This window comes from Gymnogyps californianus, chromosome 5 (assembly GCF_018139145.2).
Source record: "Gymnogyps californianus isolate 813 chromosome 5, ASM1813914v2, whole genome shotgun sequence".
In the NCBI taxonomy this organism is placed as follows: Eukaryota; Metazoa; Chordata; class Aves; order Accipitriformes; family Cathartidae; genus Gymnogyps; species Gymnogyps californianus.
In genome coordinates this window covers 7,128,598-7,145,180 of record NC_059475.1, presented here as the reverse complement: position 1 = coordinate 7,145,180, position 16,583 = coordinate 7,128,598, and the positions used below count along the sequence as shown (strand labels likewise).

Here is a 16,583-nt window from a genome sequence, read left to right as displayed (position 1 = left end):
CTCGTATATTTTTAAAAAGGAAAAAGGAGAATAATATCCATATATATATATACACATCATAAATAAATTAGTTTATTTTTTGCATTCTGTTATGAACTACCAATACTGGATAATATCATTTAATGTATTTCTACATTGCAAGGCCTAAACTACTGTAATGGAGCTTAATCTCTTTACTGAAAGCAAACTCTTTTCTGGCTATTTTTCCAGTTGTACATCAAACACTGGGTTAGGCAGCCTGCAAGACCCTGTTTCTGCAAAACGCATTCGACAGGAGGTCTTCTTAAGCCGTAGAGCTTTGCGAGTACCCAAAATGGCAGGTAAGTGTCAAAACTTGAACGTATGACACTGCATTGGTAACTTTGTACAGGAGGTCCAAAATTAAGGTGGATACTCAAGGTTTTGTCAATTTAACAGCATGTGTTGCTGTGATCAGTACACTAAGCCACTGGTTGGAATAGTATATCCATTCATTTAAAAAAAAAAAAAAAATCTGAATGTCTAACCAGTTATCTAGATGGTATCTAATCAAAACTCAATATTACTACAAGCTTGTTGGGAAAACCTTTTCCCAAGAGTTAAGATTTTCCACCAAAAATTGTTTGTATACTTGTTAAGAAATTTGGTGAACTTTGTTACCAATTTTATCTTTGCCAGGTGTGGTTTATCAAGAAATAAGATCCTCTAATCATTTCCATACCTGTTTTTAACTGCTCTGTTTTATAACGCTGCACTGATTTGTTTTTACAGATACGGGTTTTTTCAGAGATTTATTACTTAAACTTTGGGGCTATTTTGGGCCAACATGATAGCTGAGGAAAAATTATTTTAAAGCAATATTTAGGAATTATTTTGCTTCTAACAGATTGCTGATAATAATACTATCAGGTGGTATTCTGCAAAAGTCTGCTACAATTACATGGCTTCTCTCTCTGAGGTATATAAATCTTTACTGTAACAAAATCAGTTACAAATGATTTTTTCAGTAGATGTGCACAAAGGTCTTTTGTTCACAACTTTCCAAAAACCTCTGCCTTTCCTAGTGCATGGCACTAAGTTGCTTGGCACCTGCAGTAAATTTTAATGCACTAAATCCTTACAATTTTCCTTTTATCTCTACCCACTTGTTTCCTTTTCTTCTCTATCTTCAGAAATACACTTAATGATCTTTCTTAGTGCAACTTCTTGGGCAGTTTAGAGGAGATGAAAGATTGTTTAAAGTTTTAGTCCGCTGTTCTTATGAAATAGTCCAATCGTGTAGCTTTTCCCAGTGGCACAGGCAATACGCCAGTTTTACAGCACATATGTGTTTTTATGTAAGAACTGATGTGAGGGAGCAAGTATATATGAAAATGTATTATTCTCTATTCATGAGAAATGTTGAGGTTCTATTACAATAAACTTTCTGAAAAGTGTGAATCTAAGGCTAAACATTGTCTAACCAATAGTCACTTATTTGGCAAAGTGCATGCACAGTTACATCAGTATCAATTTCTACTACTAAAAACTGGATTATGAAGTTACCAAAATGAATCACTACTCTTGTATTATTAAGAAACTATGTAATGAAACACCACATTCTGAAATAGAGAATAGATTTTTTGATTCTTCAAAGTTTAACTGAATGTAAAATACATTTTATTTTCAAAAGTATGCATTACATGAGAAGAATGAAATATGACCAAATCCCTAAGAGGAGGAGCTGCTTTCGGATTAAATAGACAAAACTTTCTCTAATGACATAGTGTTAATTTTTCAATACTGTTCTATAATAATAAGGATTAATAAAATTTTCACATATTTCTACATTTTTATATAGACCACTGTGCCTTTTTAATAGCATCTCATGTCAATTGAGGGTCTAATCATTGGACTTCCTAGGCAATTAGCACACTGGGTTACTGAGCTGAGAGTGATTACATTTTTTGCACATCAAAATTAGGCTTTCAATAAGGACAAGAAATACATGTAAAAATTCTTAGACATGCTCTGAAAAGGAGATCGAGGTAGGCCAAATTCTGCTTATGTTTATTGAATGAGTGTCTCCTATTTGTAATAACATTTCTTTCTTCACTAGGAATTAAAACAAGGAGCTGGAAGCAAGAACAGGATGTGCCAAGAAACCTAGTTAGAAGCCTTTCTGAAGGAAACGTAGCATTGGATGTTAAATCAAGGACATCAAAAAAACTTTTACTTCATGTTTGTAAGAAAAAAAAATAGGATTTAGTTCTGAGTTCTTCCATATTTCAAGCAGGATTGATGGATAGCAAATGAGAATAGGGTGACTTTCGTTTTCCTCTTGTGAGTTGTTTTGTGTTAAAGATGTCTCTCAGTAATGCACTATTTCAGAAAGAGCCACTTTTTGGAAATACGAGGATTTTGTTAAATTCTAAAATAAAATAAGTTCTTTTTTGTCTCCTGTTAAAGCTTACAAATGTCTTCTGTGTATTAACAAATGCATAAGAAATTTTATTTGGACTTGGGAATAGAGAAGTGCACAGTATACCTTTTGCCATGATCTTTGTGAGCATGTCCCTGTGTTTATGACTAGCAGATCAATACTTCAGACAATGCAAGTCTTTTAAGGGGATCAGTGGTGCTGTAATTTTTAGATGCTACTTTGAATTGCTTACCTACAGTCAGTCTTAATTTTCTAATGAGATTTTTGTGATACAAAAGTTAGAAGAATTGTTTTGACCTGCTAAATTATTTTCACTGAAACTTCCTAGTGTTAAAATTGTTTTTCATTTGGAAGCAAGTCAAACAGATGTTAATATTAAGATGCGTTCATGCTTAGCATTAAGATGCCAGTTTATTCTTAGATATGTTATCATGGATAGATACTACCAATGTGCTACCAGGAGACAGAAAAATATTTACGGAAAGTGTTTTTAATGAAGTATTACATCTAAATTTTTTTAGCCTTTCTATTTTTAGTCTGTTACTTGGTTGTAAATGTTTCTGTTTTGTCTTTCAGTTTTTTAGTTCAGTTGTAAATAGGATAATTATGTTAATTACTTTGAATAAATTTTTAGTTTTTATAAGAGCAATATAATGTGAATTGAACTTCTAGAAAAAAAATTACTTTTTTGCCTCTTTTCTTCTATTATGAAAATGTCTGAATTAATTTTGACAAGTATTGTTATAAGTACACGTAGTTCATATTGTATCTTCTGATAAATGATTAATATTCAGAGACAAAGTAGTTACATATGGTTGTATTGTAGCCTTGACAGCCTGCCCACCCTTAGGAACATCATTCTAGTGTGTTTGGTCTGTGCAAATGTATACATGAATTTCCCCAAACTAAGGAGAACTAGAGGAAGAAGTCCAGTAACTAGTTCCAGTGGTATCAAACGACTGTCTGAACCAAGGAGCTTGCAACCCAATCAGTTAAGCAACACGAAGTATGCTGCAGAAGAATGTTCTGGCTTTCAGCAATAGTAATGGGCTCAAAAGAGCTTCACAGGTTGTTGTTATTCTATCACAAGCTTTCCTGTGATAGCAGAGGACTGGACTCCATGATCTAATAGCTTTTATCAAATTTGTTCCTAAAATTTTTTCAGTATTCCAAATGTTTATAGTTTTATACATTTATTTTTGTTCTCTGTAGTCTTTGATATTTAGACAAACTAATAGAAACCACCTTCTCGGTTATATCTCCCCCTAGCTATCGAATGTTGACATGTTTATTCTTGACACATTGAAGGGGGATTTTTCAGAAGGCTTCTGAAGAAGGAAATGGTAACTGCCTGTATAAGCTTTCAGGACCACTTGTGGGAGGAACAGACAACATTGCAGAGGCTGACTTCATCAGGGAAGTTCAAAGAGGAAGGAACGATTCCTTGAGAAATAGGTATTGCTAGTTAAAAATAACGAGAAAAATTGAATCCTCCTATTTGCATTCTAAAGGGAGTATAGGTGATATAGTTGTGGTGAGCATGCGGTCATGCTGATAGCATAATGAGGACTGAGAAAATATTGGCTATGGGAAAGGCTTTTATGAACAAAGTTCTAAACATCAGAAAAGCCTAAAAACTAGAATTTGGGACTTGACCACATCTCAGCAAGGTGATATAAGTAATTTCAGTAGAGTGAAGGGTGGGGGGGAAATCATTTTAATATTTCTCTATCATGATGAACAACAAGATCTTGGAATTAATTTTAACTTCTTATGATTCTGGCACCTGATACAGCTATAATTGTAGAGACCATATATTTTTGATTTATGGGATTTCTTTCAAATTCTCAGTGTTTAATATAAAAAGTGCACAGGGAGCTTCTTTTGCTCATACTGCTTCACATCTGCAAGAGGCATGTTGGGCTTTGCTTATAAATATAGTTGTAATGTGCATTGCTCTTGTGGCATGTAAGACTTACACATAAATGTTCATAGCAATTTGGAAAGATTTTTAGACGAGCTTGTGCATGCAACATTTTGATACTCAGTCAAAAGATAGAACTGATGAGATCTCGTCTTTTCTTATGTGTTTTGCGTACCCTTGAGTGGAATTGATTCGATTGACTGGCAACACTTCCAGGGACTAAAAAAAAAAAAAAAGTATGTTGAGAGAATTAGCACACTGAGATGAGAAGTAGCTCCCATTCCTATCTGCTAACTAGATGTTAATTACAAGTTTCTTAGCTAGGTATGTATTTACCACTTATAACTAGCATAAATGAAATGTTTCCAGAAATTATAACAGATTGAAGCAGGATTTTGATATTTCAGATTGCTGTTGATTAATATTCTGCTCTATTAATTGTACATTTATTTTGTTACATACTGTGAACACATCTGGACTTCATAAGCAGAAGGTGCTTCAGAGCACATTCCACACACAGTGCTGGTACAGAACTTTTCAGTGCCTAGTAAGTTTTTTGTCAGATTGCCAGTTTCTTCTTGGGTAGAAAGCAAAGAGTGTTTGGGAAGCAGAGGAGGTATGATAGAACTCATTTCATTTTCTTGCCAATCTACGTTGCCTGTTACCTGTCGGCCTGCCTTTACAAACTAATTTAAGTAATAGCATTTATCTGAAGTATACATTTAATTGATTTCACTCTGTTGTACCAGGCAGTGTTAAATCATGCCAGATGGGATGTAACAGAATATTGCACAACGTAACATGACTCAGGCTGAATCAAGAATTCAAATGATTTGGGCCAATTTAATCTTGTTTAGTGTAAAAGAAATAGCAGTAGTTTTAAAATAAATTCACTTGAAGAAAATGTTGTGCTCCTTAACTATTCTGGAGTCCGACATCTTCAATACCTAATACTTCATAGGTACTGACTGAATCATACTTGCTGTGAGATGCGTGACAGCTTTTGTATGTTTGGGCATATACATGGCAATAGGAGTACTGATCTTGGATCATCTTGCTTTCTTATTTAATACAGATACTTAGTTTATTTTAAAAAAAATATTAGCCTGAGTCAACAATTTAGGTTTAGTATTCATGGCTCTGTCTAATTAATAGAACATTCATGAGTTCAGTGCTGCATATCAGCATTGTGGAAAGCAGTCCCTCATATACAAATGTCTTATTTTAGTGTTTCAAAAAGTTCATATGCTAAATTATTGGAATATAAAACTCTCAGAAAATCTGTAGATAGATAAATTGCAATGATGTGGTATGTAGTATATTTTGGAGAAGGGTGAGAACAAAAATATTTTGTAACAATTCTTTGTAAAAGTTTCTTTCTCTTTAGAAGATTTCTGAGTATATGTGCTGGTTTTGGCTGGGATAGAGTTAGTTTTCTTCATAGTAGCTAGTATGGGGCTATGGTTTGGATTTGTGCTGGAAACAGTGTTGATAACACAGGGATGTTTCCGTTACTGCTGAGCAGGGCTTACCCAGAGTCAAGGCCTTTTCTGCTCCTCACCCCACCCCACCAGCGAGGAGGCTGGGGGTGCACAAGAAGTTGGGAGGGGACACAGCCGGGACAGCTGACCCCAACTGACCCAAGGGATATTCCAGACCATAGGACGTCATGCCCAGCATATAAAGCTGGGGGAAGAAGGGGGGGGGGACACACGACACGTTCGGAGTGATGGTGTTTGTCTTCCCAAGTAACCGTTACACGTGATGGAGCCCTGCTTTCCTGGAGATGGCTGAACACCTGCCTGCCGATGGGAAGTGGTGAATGAATTCCTTGTTTTGCTTTGCTTGCGCATGAGGCTTTTGCTTTACCTATGAAACTGTCTTTATCTCAACCCACGAGTTTTCTCACTTTTACCCTTCTGATTCTCTTCCCCCATCCCACTGGGGGGGAGTGAGCGAGCAGCGGTGTGGTGCTTAGTTGCCAGCTGGGGTTAAACCATGACAGTATATTTCGCAATACAAATCTCAAGCCTCTTTTTAATATAAGAGGGAGGTACATATGTTGTTGCCATAATACCCTCTGTGTGTGTGTAATTGGATGTGAATAGTATTGGCTTTAATATGGTAGTCTTCATGTTGGTGTTATAAATGCACTTGCATAGCTCAAAGGGGCCTGTAAAATATTCAGTATTGAAATTATTATTGCTCTTTCCATCAAACTAAAGCAGTCATGAAACCCTCAATGCCTAAAAATATTAGTGTATGCCTAGAGGTATGTTGTCCAGGCTTTCTTTAGCCAAAAAAAGTTTCCTATGGTCTACATCAGGAATATGTCATGCTCCAATATGTCTTATTTTTTCTTCTGAAAGTGATTACAATCAACAGGGACCCCTATGTTTTATGTCTAGCTGCTGTGTTTATTTGGTTGAACCCCTGTTAGTACAAGCTGGGAGCCCTGGTAACCTCTTCCTGGTCCCTGGCCAGGTTTCAGGACAGCTTGCTATTATCAGCTTTTCAAAAAAGCTCATTGCAGACTGTTTTACCAAGAGGTCGACATTTCCCATGACCAAATGGGCAGAGATTTTTCTGAAAAGCGATTTGTTGCAAGCGTGAAAAGGATGTTAAAGATCTTGTCCCACTGGAAAATTCTTAGGAAAACATACAATGGCTGTAGGATATAGTTTGTACTGTGACTCATTTACTTGCTTATTGTCATTGCAGGAAAGTGAATTTATAGGAGCTATCTGAAGCATAGGCTTGGGAGGCTATGAAGATGGAGTTGGATACAGAAGAAAGAAATATACAGAAGAATGAGAACAATATTGTTGTCAGTGAGGCTATAGACACTGAGCCATTTCTAATGGACTCATTACATCTTCATACCCATGTTGCAAAGCACGGTTTTCATGACTAATTCCACACAAGTAGCAAATATTTCAGTCATTCCTTTTGAGTAACTACCTTTAACCATGCGTATGGGCCTGCATGGCTATGCTTCAGCATATTTGCGCCAAGTGCCTAGGCATGCTGAAAGCCAATCTTGTCCATTGATTTTTGCAGAATTGTAACAAGTTTTGTTACCCTGATAGTAAACAAAGGCTTGTGCAAACTTATATCCAGAGACACCTGTAGATTTCTATAGGTTATATGAAATACTAAGATTGCACACCCAAAAAATCATATCTGCTGTCCTGTGAAACTGGCAAAGCACAAGAACTTGGTTGGGTTATTAGGAAAAGTCATTTGTGGTGGTGGGAGAAGTTTCCATAGCAGCCTGAAGGTGATGAGGCATTTGCTCATTGGGACAAATATTTTGGGATATCCTCTACTGAGGCAGCTGAGTCTCTTGCACCTGCAAGTTTCAGTACTTTGGCTGCAGAAGATAGCAGGTACTATTTGGAAACCTGACAAGTAATGCAAAAATTAAGATTTAAATTAGCAAAGTGCTCCATCTTGAAAATTATTTGGACTCCTCAGTAGTTTTATTTCACTTCGATTGGCTTTTTAAAAATGCGTGTCTGTAAATAGGCATGAGGAAATTTTAACAACTAGAGAAAGTAAATGTTCTTAGAAAATTCATCCACTAGAAGTGTAAAATATGTAGTCTTCCCTGCAGGAAATTCCAAGAGCTGCTTTAATAGAGAGTAGATGTGTAATGGTAAATGGCCCGTTTTATTTCTCTGCTGTACAGTGCTCTTGGGAAAATTATTCCTGATTTCCCTGTTGCTTTAAGTTTAATTGTGCTATACATATTAGGTCTTAAGGTTTTATGTAGCATGACTATTGTACCTCTAAGTTCTACAAGGGAGTGATTGAATCTAACATTTATTAGAAGCTACAGTAGAGTAAATCAAGCTTTAGAAGTGTTAGTTTTAGTGTTAACTAAAACAATTTTAATTTTGTGGCTTGCATTTTAGCCTACTTCATTGCTGGCACTGTTTTTAACTGAATACCTGTAGTTGTATTTCACAAAGTATTACAGTAAGATGATGAAAACGCTGTTTTCACAGCTAGCTAGCAAATGCATTTAGAGGCTACTGTACTTTGCATTTCATTGAAGCAGTTGTTTCATTTACTTCAAGATGTCTTCAAAAAGAAAAGATATTCAGATAAACTAACTTTGGATATTACAGCAGTTCTGTATTCTGGAGGAGACTGGAAAACTGGTGAACGAGTTAACCATATGATTAACATCAAACATATTTGCATTGAAATTCAATAGCTAAATTCCTATTGTTCATCTCAGCCTGCACCAGGACAATGACATAAGGGAAGATAGTCTTTTTAAAAAGCAGAAAACACCATAGTAATTAGAGACTTAACCATGTGTAGGTAAAATAGTGTCAGGAGGGACTATGATGCAGATTACCCTTCTAGCTCAAAGGGGTTTCTAGACACCATTTAATTACTCTTCTAGACACCAAAAACAATGTTTGACCTACCTAGGCCTGAGCAGCACATTGATGGATGAACTTTGAGGCATCACCTCTCTCTAATATGCTCACATTCAACAGCCTTTGTAAGAGGCAAAAAAGCCCAGAATAGTCACTAGAGTATTTAACTGGGGAAGGGAAAACTAAAACTGAAGTAAAGGTTTAAAAATAAACTGGAAGGGGCAGATACCTCAGGTGAACACCTTCAGCATTTATCTATCAAACCAGCCTTTGTGGGGAAGGGGGGCAAAAACAGAATACTTAAAAAGCCAAATAAAGGAGACTGTTAGAAGTCAAAAAGTGTACCTTTCAATATTGGAAGTAAAAATGTGGAAGCTATGTTTATATGAGGAAAAACAAAGAGAGTTTTAAATACAAAAGTTTTTAAATCATTTGCTAAAAGTGAAAGTTAGTAGTTAAATACTTTTCCACCTGTGTAAGGGCTGACTCATAGTGGTTCAGTAAAAAAGTAGTCAAAGAGGAAAGGCCATGGTAGAGATCTTAAAGGAGGTAGAAATCTTAAAGGAATTCCTGAGATATGTTAAATGAGACTTGCTTGTCAGAGCTTTTCTTGACAAGAAATAGATAAATTGTCATTTGAGGTTCAAGAGATCAAAAGCACCCTTATCAAGTTTGCTGGGGGCACCAAGCTGTGGGGGGTGCAGCTGACGTGCTTGAGGGCAGGACTGCCATTCGGAGCTAGCGTAAATGACCAACAGGAACCTTTGCAACCAATGTGGTGCGGGGTTGGAGTACAAGACAAAGGCTGAGGGAGTAGAGTTTGCTTTTAGCTTGGCAAAGAGAAGGCCTAATAGCAGCCTTGCATATGTCAGAGGAGGTTGAGAAGACAGGGCAAGACTGTCCACTGAGGTGCATGGTAGAAGAACAAGAAACAGTGGTCCTAAATTGAACCTAGGTGTTTCTAATGGTGAGGATAACTAAGCACCGGAACAAGTTGCCTGTGTGGCTGTGGAATCTCTGTCCACAGAGGTTTCAAGAAAGAACTGGACAAAGCCCTGAGTGACTTGGTCTTAAATCAGTGTTGACCCTGCTTTGAGCAGGAGGCTGGACTATATGACCTTCCAAGCTCTCTTCCAACCTGAATGATCCTACGATTCAAAGGAATGAGATGAATTGTCTCAAACTGAAGAGCCAATAGAAGGTATTTTTATAAACGAGTATTTAAAGGAGTACTAATAGATCTCTCTCACTAGCCAAAAACACTAAAGGTCACATATAGAACAGCTGAATAACTGTGACATGAGATCTATTGCTTCAGTTGTCCTTAGTATCAATGACTTGTAAAGAGGAAAAATTGGTTGGTTTTGTTGTTTGGGGTTGTTCTTAGAAGCTGTAGGGTTCTACACAAAAATTTAAAGAATGTAATAAGCAATCTGCTAGGAAATATGGTCAAGATGTGGGATAAATAAACCTATGGGCAAATATAATCTTTCTGTAGAGGGAAGTCATGTCTCACAAACCTATTAGATTACAGACTCCGAGTTTATAATTAAGATAGGACTGCTTGGTGTAGCCCACTTAAATTGCAAAAAAACCTGTCAGAAAGTACTTCATGGTACCTATTAAAGCAACAAAGTTACCTTTGGGCAAAGGGGGAAGGGTCTATGTAAGAGTTAATAAGTGCTCTAAAGGTCAAAAACAAAGGGTGGGAATAAATTGTCAGTTTTCAGAATAGAGGAGAGATTACTGGTACAGTCCAGGTAAGTGTGCTAGATCTGTAGGGTTTAATATATTCACAAATTATTTCAAGAAGGGGTTCTAATGTAAACTGACAAAATTATTGATACTGAATTATTCAGGTAGTTGAAACAAAAGCTAACTATGAAAAGTTGTAGGAGCATCTCAGCTACTGAGTGACTGGGCAATAAAATAACAGATGAAACTGAATGTCAATGAATGCAAAATAATGCACAAGAAGGAAAACAACCCAAACTGTACATACATGACGATGGGTTCTCAAATAGATATTATGACTCAGGAAAGAGACCTTGGAGTTATTGTAAAAATACCATGAAAACATCAGCTCTGTGTTCAAAATAGCAAGAAAATGAATAGAGAACAAATCATTGTGTAAATCCTTGGCATGCCTGCATCCTACAGTGTTGTCCTACACATCTCAAATAAATATAGTAGAACTACAAAATGTATAAAGAAGCATGAGAGGAGTGATTAAAGTACTGAACAGCCTGAATACAAGGAATAATTAAATAGATTGGGACACTTCAGCCTGGAAAGTAGGTGATTGAGGAGTTATGATAAAGGTGTATTAAATAATGAGTCATGGAAAAAAGGACTAGGCAACAATTATTCACTGTTTCTTACTGTACGAGAACTAAAGAGCAGGTTCAAAACACATGCAAGTTCTTTCCTGCATAGCATATTTTATGACGGTGAGCTCTGTAATTTAAAATGCGATGAGTGCCAAAAGCTTTGAGTTCAAAAGTGATTAGGCAAACTTGTGGAAGAAATGGTTGTGGGGAACTATTGAACACAGAGACTGGTTCAGCAGGTGCTCAGAGCAATGAGCAGATAGGGAGGCAGGAGGGTAAGTTCGGTGTCAGTAGTATCTTTGGTTCTGATATTTCCATTAGTGTCTGCTAAGGGGTGCTACTAGAAAGAGAAGACTGGGCTCACTGGACTTTTAGCTCTAGTATGGCTATTCTGAGTTTTTCCTTAATACCTTAGGTGCTGAATGCGAAGAGGCTAGTCTTCCTGACACCCTGTGTAGTCAACAGAGATAGGAAGAGGGTGGAAGAGATTCTCTTCCAGAAGGCAGTTCAGAATGGCAAGGTGGCTTGAATTCCTTTGGCAATACGCTCACCTGGCAGGTAAGTCTTGTTCCTTAAGGACCTTCAAGTTTGGCACTCTGGATGCCTCCTCCCAAGTGAAATTTATATTTACTCTCCAGATACTGTGTAAATTTGTAGGATTACACACTAATGAAGACCAGATTAAAGTTTCTGATCTTTTACCCTAGTTCTTGGCATCTCTCTGAGATTTGAAGTCCTAGGCGAGAGTCTACCCTAGTTGAGGTGCAGAGGTCCAGGAACCATAGTGGGTACCAAGTGAGCTAGCTTTTCATCTCAGCACTGTAATGACTTCATGTAGATTAGGATTTCCCATTTTGGAGAGAGAGAAGAAAAACAAAAAAACCTCAAAAACCCAAAACAAAAAAACAGAAGCCACAAATATCCCAATATTGCTGTAAAACTTTGAAATAGTGATTTTCATATAATCTTATTGCATAGTCTGGCTTTGCTTTTTATCTGGTTCACAGAGTTCTTCTTCCCTCCTGTTGACCTTTAAATCATGCATTTCTTAGCCTCCCTAACATTCTGTGACACTCTTCTGCTCTTGTTCACATATTAGAGAAAATGAGAAGTAAAAGTGTATGTTGGATGTTCTGAAAGATACAGGGAGATCAATTTTGTGATTGCTTTAGGATATTTAATCTGAGACTCACTGACACATTAAAGATTAAGAAATTAAGAATGAATTACATAGTAAATATTTTTAAGCACTGAAGGTTCCACTGGAAAGCTCTAAGAGCTGTATTGCCTTCACACAGTTCTTACATCTATAAATCGGAGGTGCTATGGAAATTCACTGAAATATATACTGAATATGATAAAATATACTGAAATGATAAAACATTTTCTTAATAAACCGACTCCCATGTGCAGGGAAAACCGGCTCATAGGTGGGGAAAGTTTTGTCTTTGAAATTAGTCCGAAATACATTAAGGAATATTTTATCTGAATACTCTACCACAACTTCATATGCTTTATCCTTTTTCTCCCTTCTCAAAAAGGATAATTTCTACCAGGTCTTATATTTGCCTGCAAATCCATTTAAAGACATTTCAGTGATCTTGGCTCTGTTTAAGTTCATGAACTATTTTTTTTTTTTCTGCTAGTTCTTTCCTTTTTTTTTTTCTTTTGACCCTCCCATCCTTCTCCTAATAACAGCCCCACACCACTATGCCTGTTCAATTCTTCATTAGGAATTGCAGAAGCTTGAGAAATCAACACAGGAAGCAAGATTTTATCATTTCAAATCAATACAGTATTGCTCCTAAATTTTACAATGAGCAAAATACTTCGTCAGAATCAATAAAAGTTTGACAAGCTGAGTTTGTCAGAATAACATGGTATTGTAACTTGTTAAAAGCTTTTTAATGGTCTCCTACTTCACTGTGTGCTGTGCGTTCATTTCACTTAAAATACAAAATAGCCCCATTTTGTTCTTCTGACTTCCCTGTTGTGTGTTAACCTGTCTTGCAATGTGTATGTGATACCTTTTCACTGGGCCCATGCTGACTCCATGCTTTTCAGGATTGCTCTGTAGAGGTGGATAAAAAGGGTTTTCTATTTTTTCCATATTAAGATAACTTTTTGAAAAAACAAAAGGTGTGTTTAAAAACAAAACCATATCTGTATCTGCTAAAAATGTTGTAACTTAGCATTGTTACTTTGCACTCTGGATATAGTGATCATAGGACTCTATACAAAGCAGAGAATAAACTTTGTTGGGTAGATAAACTGCTGGACAAAAGAACTGGTCATTGTGAAAGTTACCCTCCAAATCTGTGGTTGAACAGCACCGGACCTCAGATTCCCCAGTTCCTCTCTTCTGCTCCAGTGGTAGCAACTGGGCTAGTTTAACATCCTGTTGAATTTGTTTGTAAAGAATTGTGTAAAAATAGAAACCATCCAAGAATTGAAGTGTCTGATTGCTATTACCATACACAGCACAACTCCTCCGTGTCTATTATATCAACGCTTTGCGTGCATGTTGTGTTGCCTGGAGATGGTTCTTACAGGCCCCTTGTGCTCAGCCATAGCGCACCTATGCAGGATGCAAACCAGCGCTCTGCTTTGCTGCCTAATCAGACTTGCTTTTCTTCCCTCACCAAGTTCAGCTCTTCCCGTTCCATTTCCCAGTGGCATAGGGTGGGGGCATGGCTGTCCGTATGAGTCCTTTTGATGATGTGGTTTGTTACTGTGATGAAGATACAACTCTGTATTTTTTGCAGTATTTAGCTTATTGGAAAATACACTTTGGGGCTGTTTGAGATGACTAATCACGGGCTTGGATCTAATGGTGATAGCTATAGCTAGAGTACAGAGAGCAGCAATTAGAAATCTGAACAAAATATACAGCTTGCGCTTTTGATGGTGAAGTGGGGAGAGGCTCTTTGACCGTGAAGTATTTCTTCTTGTATCTAGAAAAGATCTTTGATAAAGCCAATTGTCCAGTTTTACATTTTGGGGGGTGTGAGGGAAAGAAGGGGAGAAACACAGACCATTTGTCTTAGGTTGAGAAAAGTAAGTGCTCTTTAACTTTTTGGTTTAGTCCATGAATAAAAAATTGTCATTCCTTTTGAATCCTACATATTTTTAAACTCATATTCTGGATTGATATAAAACTTTCAATACTTTGGAGGAACTAATACCAGTATCTTTCCATTTACAGATAGGAAAAATCATGTCAAGACAAGTGAGGTAACACGTACAAAGCAACTCAGTATTTTGGTGACAGGCCAAAGATTAGAACTAAACTCTCTGGGCTCTCCCCTTTGTGTTTTACCTGCTAGCCATCTCCGGATGGTGTACGTCTGACTTCATGTTTTGAATAGAGAAATCTCCTGTAATGTTTGAGGAATCCAGCTGCTCAGACCAGTGAAACTGATGTTGCATTGTGTTGTATTCAGAGAGAAATTATTACCTGTGTTTTGTTAAGTGCTTGCTGTACTGCATTTTGAAAAAAAAAGTTTAAGTTAGTTCAGTCTGAAAACATATCAGTTCTAGGTTTTTTATATCAAGATTATCAAGCAGATACTTAAAAATATCTAACAATTTCCCAGCCATAGATCTTTCTCTTGGTACATTAATAAAGAAGGCTTTTTCTTCGGGCAAAATGTTTATAAGGGAAGGTGTAGTAGGTGAGCAGAGGTGCAAACAGAATTTCAGGGAGAACTTTCAGCAAGGGGAAATTCAGGCAGCTTCCTGCTAGGAAGCTGACAGGGAAAACAAAAGGGAGGTTGGATAGACTGTTTCCATCTCTGCCAGAGGGCAGAAGAGATTTGTGGCACGAAGGACAAGCTGGAAGCTGCTCTGGAGGTGAAAATCAGCAAATACACAAGTTTCAATTCTGCATGAAATTTGAGGGAATGCAACATCTCAGGCAAGTAAATTCCATGCAACTGGCTCTATAAAAAGAAAAGCCAGCGAAGAAAGGGGGTGGGAATAATCTTTAGATCAAGAGCAGGAGATAATGAAGTAGAACTAGAATTAGTGAATGCTTATTTGACTAATTAGCTAGCTAGAACCTTTTGTCCAAAGGCTAAGAAGAAATATGATGTGCATTTCTTGCAGTCGAAAATAAAAGAATAGAAATATATGCTCTGAAACCATTTTATCAGGTAAGCAGTTAATGTGGAGTTACTAGTATGAGAAAGGAAGATGTGATTAGTAAGGGAGAGATTAACAAAAGGGCTGTATACTATTTCTCTCCAGTAAAAATAGAAGACTTACCCTTGGCATGGATAAGGCATATGACTTTATTATTTCTGATGTTAAGAAACCACCAGATTTTAAGCTAGTCCCTTACAAGAACTTAAAGTATTAAAATCTGACCTATCGGCTCTATCGTAAACGGTCATGACAGGGAAGTGATCATGGCATAAGGATTTTTCCAGTAAGGTTCCATTTCTGTCTGTTGTCTGGAGAGAAATACAGATCTTCTGACAAACTTTGTGAAAGCTGCAGAGGCTGGCAAAATGGTAAATTAAGGAGAGGAACTTTGCACTGGTTCAGAACAGAGCTGGACTACTTGGTAACCTGGACCCACTCACTAAAAACATAACAAGACTTTACATCTAGAGAGAAGGAAGCAGACCATTCCTACAGAGGAAGACAAGCAACAGTTCTGGAAAAGCTCAGGGACCAAGCAAGCTGAGGGGAGTTCCCAATGCAATGCTGTCATTAATAAGTTTATTGCAGCTTTATTGATGAATGCTGGATGAAAAGTAGCAATTTTACATCTCTTCATGGCCTTGGTGAGCCCAAAACTAGAATGCTGTGTCTATAATACCCAAGGATGTAACTATTAACTAATGGAAATGATACTGAAAGAACAAAAAACCATCATCCTAGGACAGGGAAAGTGCCTTGCAGTAAGAGGTATAAAAAGACTTCTTTGCATTAGGTAACAACAAATTGTATGAGGAGCTGTTGTTTTCTTGTTATAGGTACCAACAGGATGGATGTCAAAGAGGTTATTTCAATCTACAACCATTCACGACACCACCAAAAAAAATATTGCCCTGATGTAATTACAGCAGTGTCAGCTTTTTTTAACATCTTTTCTCTCATTGTTACTGTACATGTAATACTGGTTTAAGTTGAAATCTAGGTCCCACTGAAGCCAACAGAAAAACTGTCATGTGTTTCTCAGGGACTAAAGTTTTTCACTCCCTGCTTTTAGATGACTGCTTTTTCCTTTGACAAGGTCATTTTATTTCTATGACTTAATGAATGTGCCTATTACCTGTTGCTGATTGCTATGATCAGCCACAGGGGGCTATGCCAAAAAAGTGTTTTCACTTGTGCCTGGCAGAAGTGTTTTGCTCTGTTTGTATGTTGTCTATGCACGTGGCATGAGCCCCATGAGCGTAGTATCGTTTTTTACTTCCTTTTCTCTTCCCTCTCAACATCATAGCCTAGTTTCCTCCAGTGAGGTCTCTAAAGCCATTGGTGACAAAACACTGAAATGATAACTGAAATCAAACCTAGAAAGTTAG

General features: G+C 37.1%; 1 protein-coding gene across 2 annotated transcripts in view; it reads left to right on the top strand.

Annotated features, from left to right (window-relative positions):
* Positions 1-3,044, top strand: part of KIF18A (kinesin family member 18A) — a 41,729-nt gene extending 38,685 nt beyond the window's left edge. For both annotated transcript variants that reach the window (XM_050897716.1, XM_050897717.1), the window contains exons 15-16: positions 211-320; positions 2,078-3,044. In XM_050897716.1, coding sequence (XP_050753673.1) covers positions 211-320; positions 2,078-2,220 — 253 coding nt within the window. In that variant the 3' untranslated portion in view covers positions 2,221-3,044. The remainder of the gene's footprint in view (positions 1-210; positions 321-2,077) is intronic.
* The last annotated feature ends 13,539 nt before the right edge of the window (positions 3,045-16,583 follow it).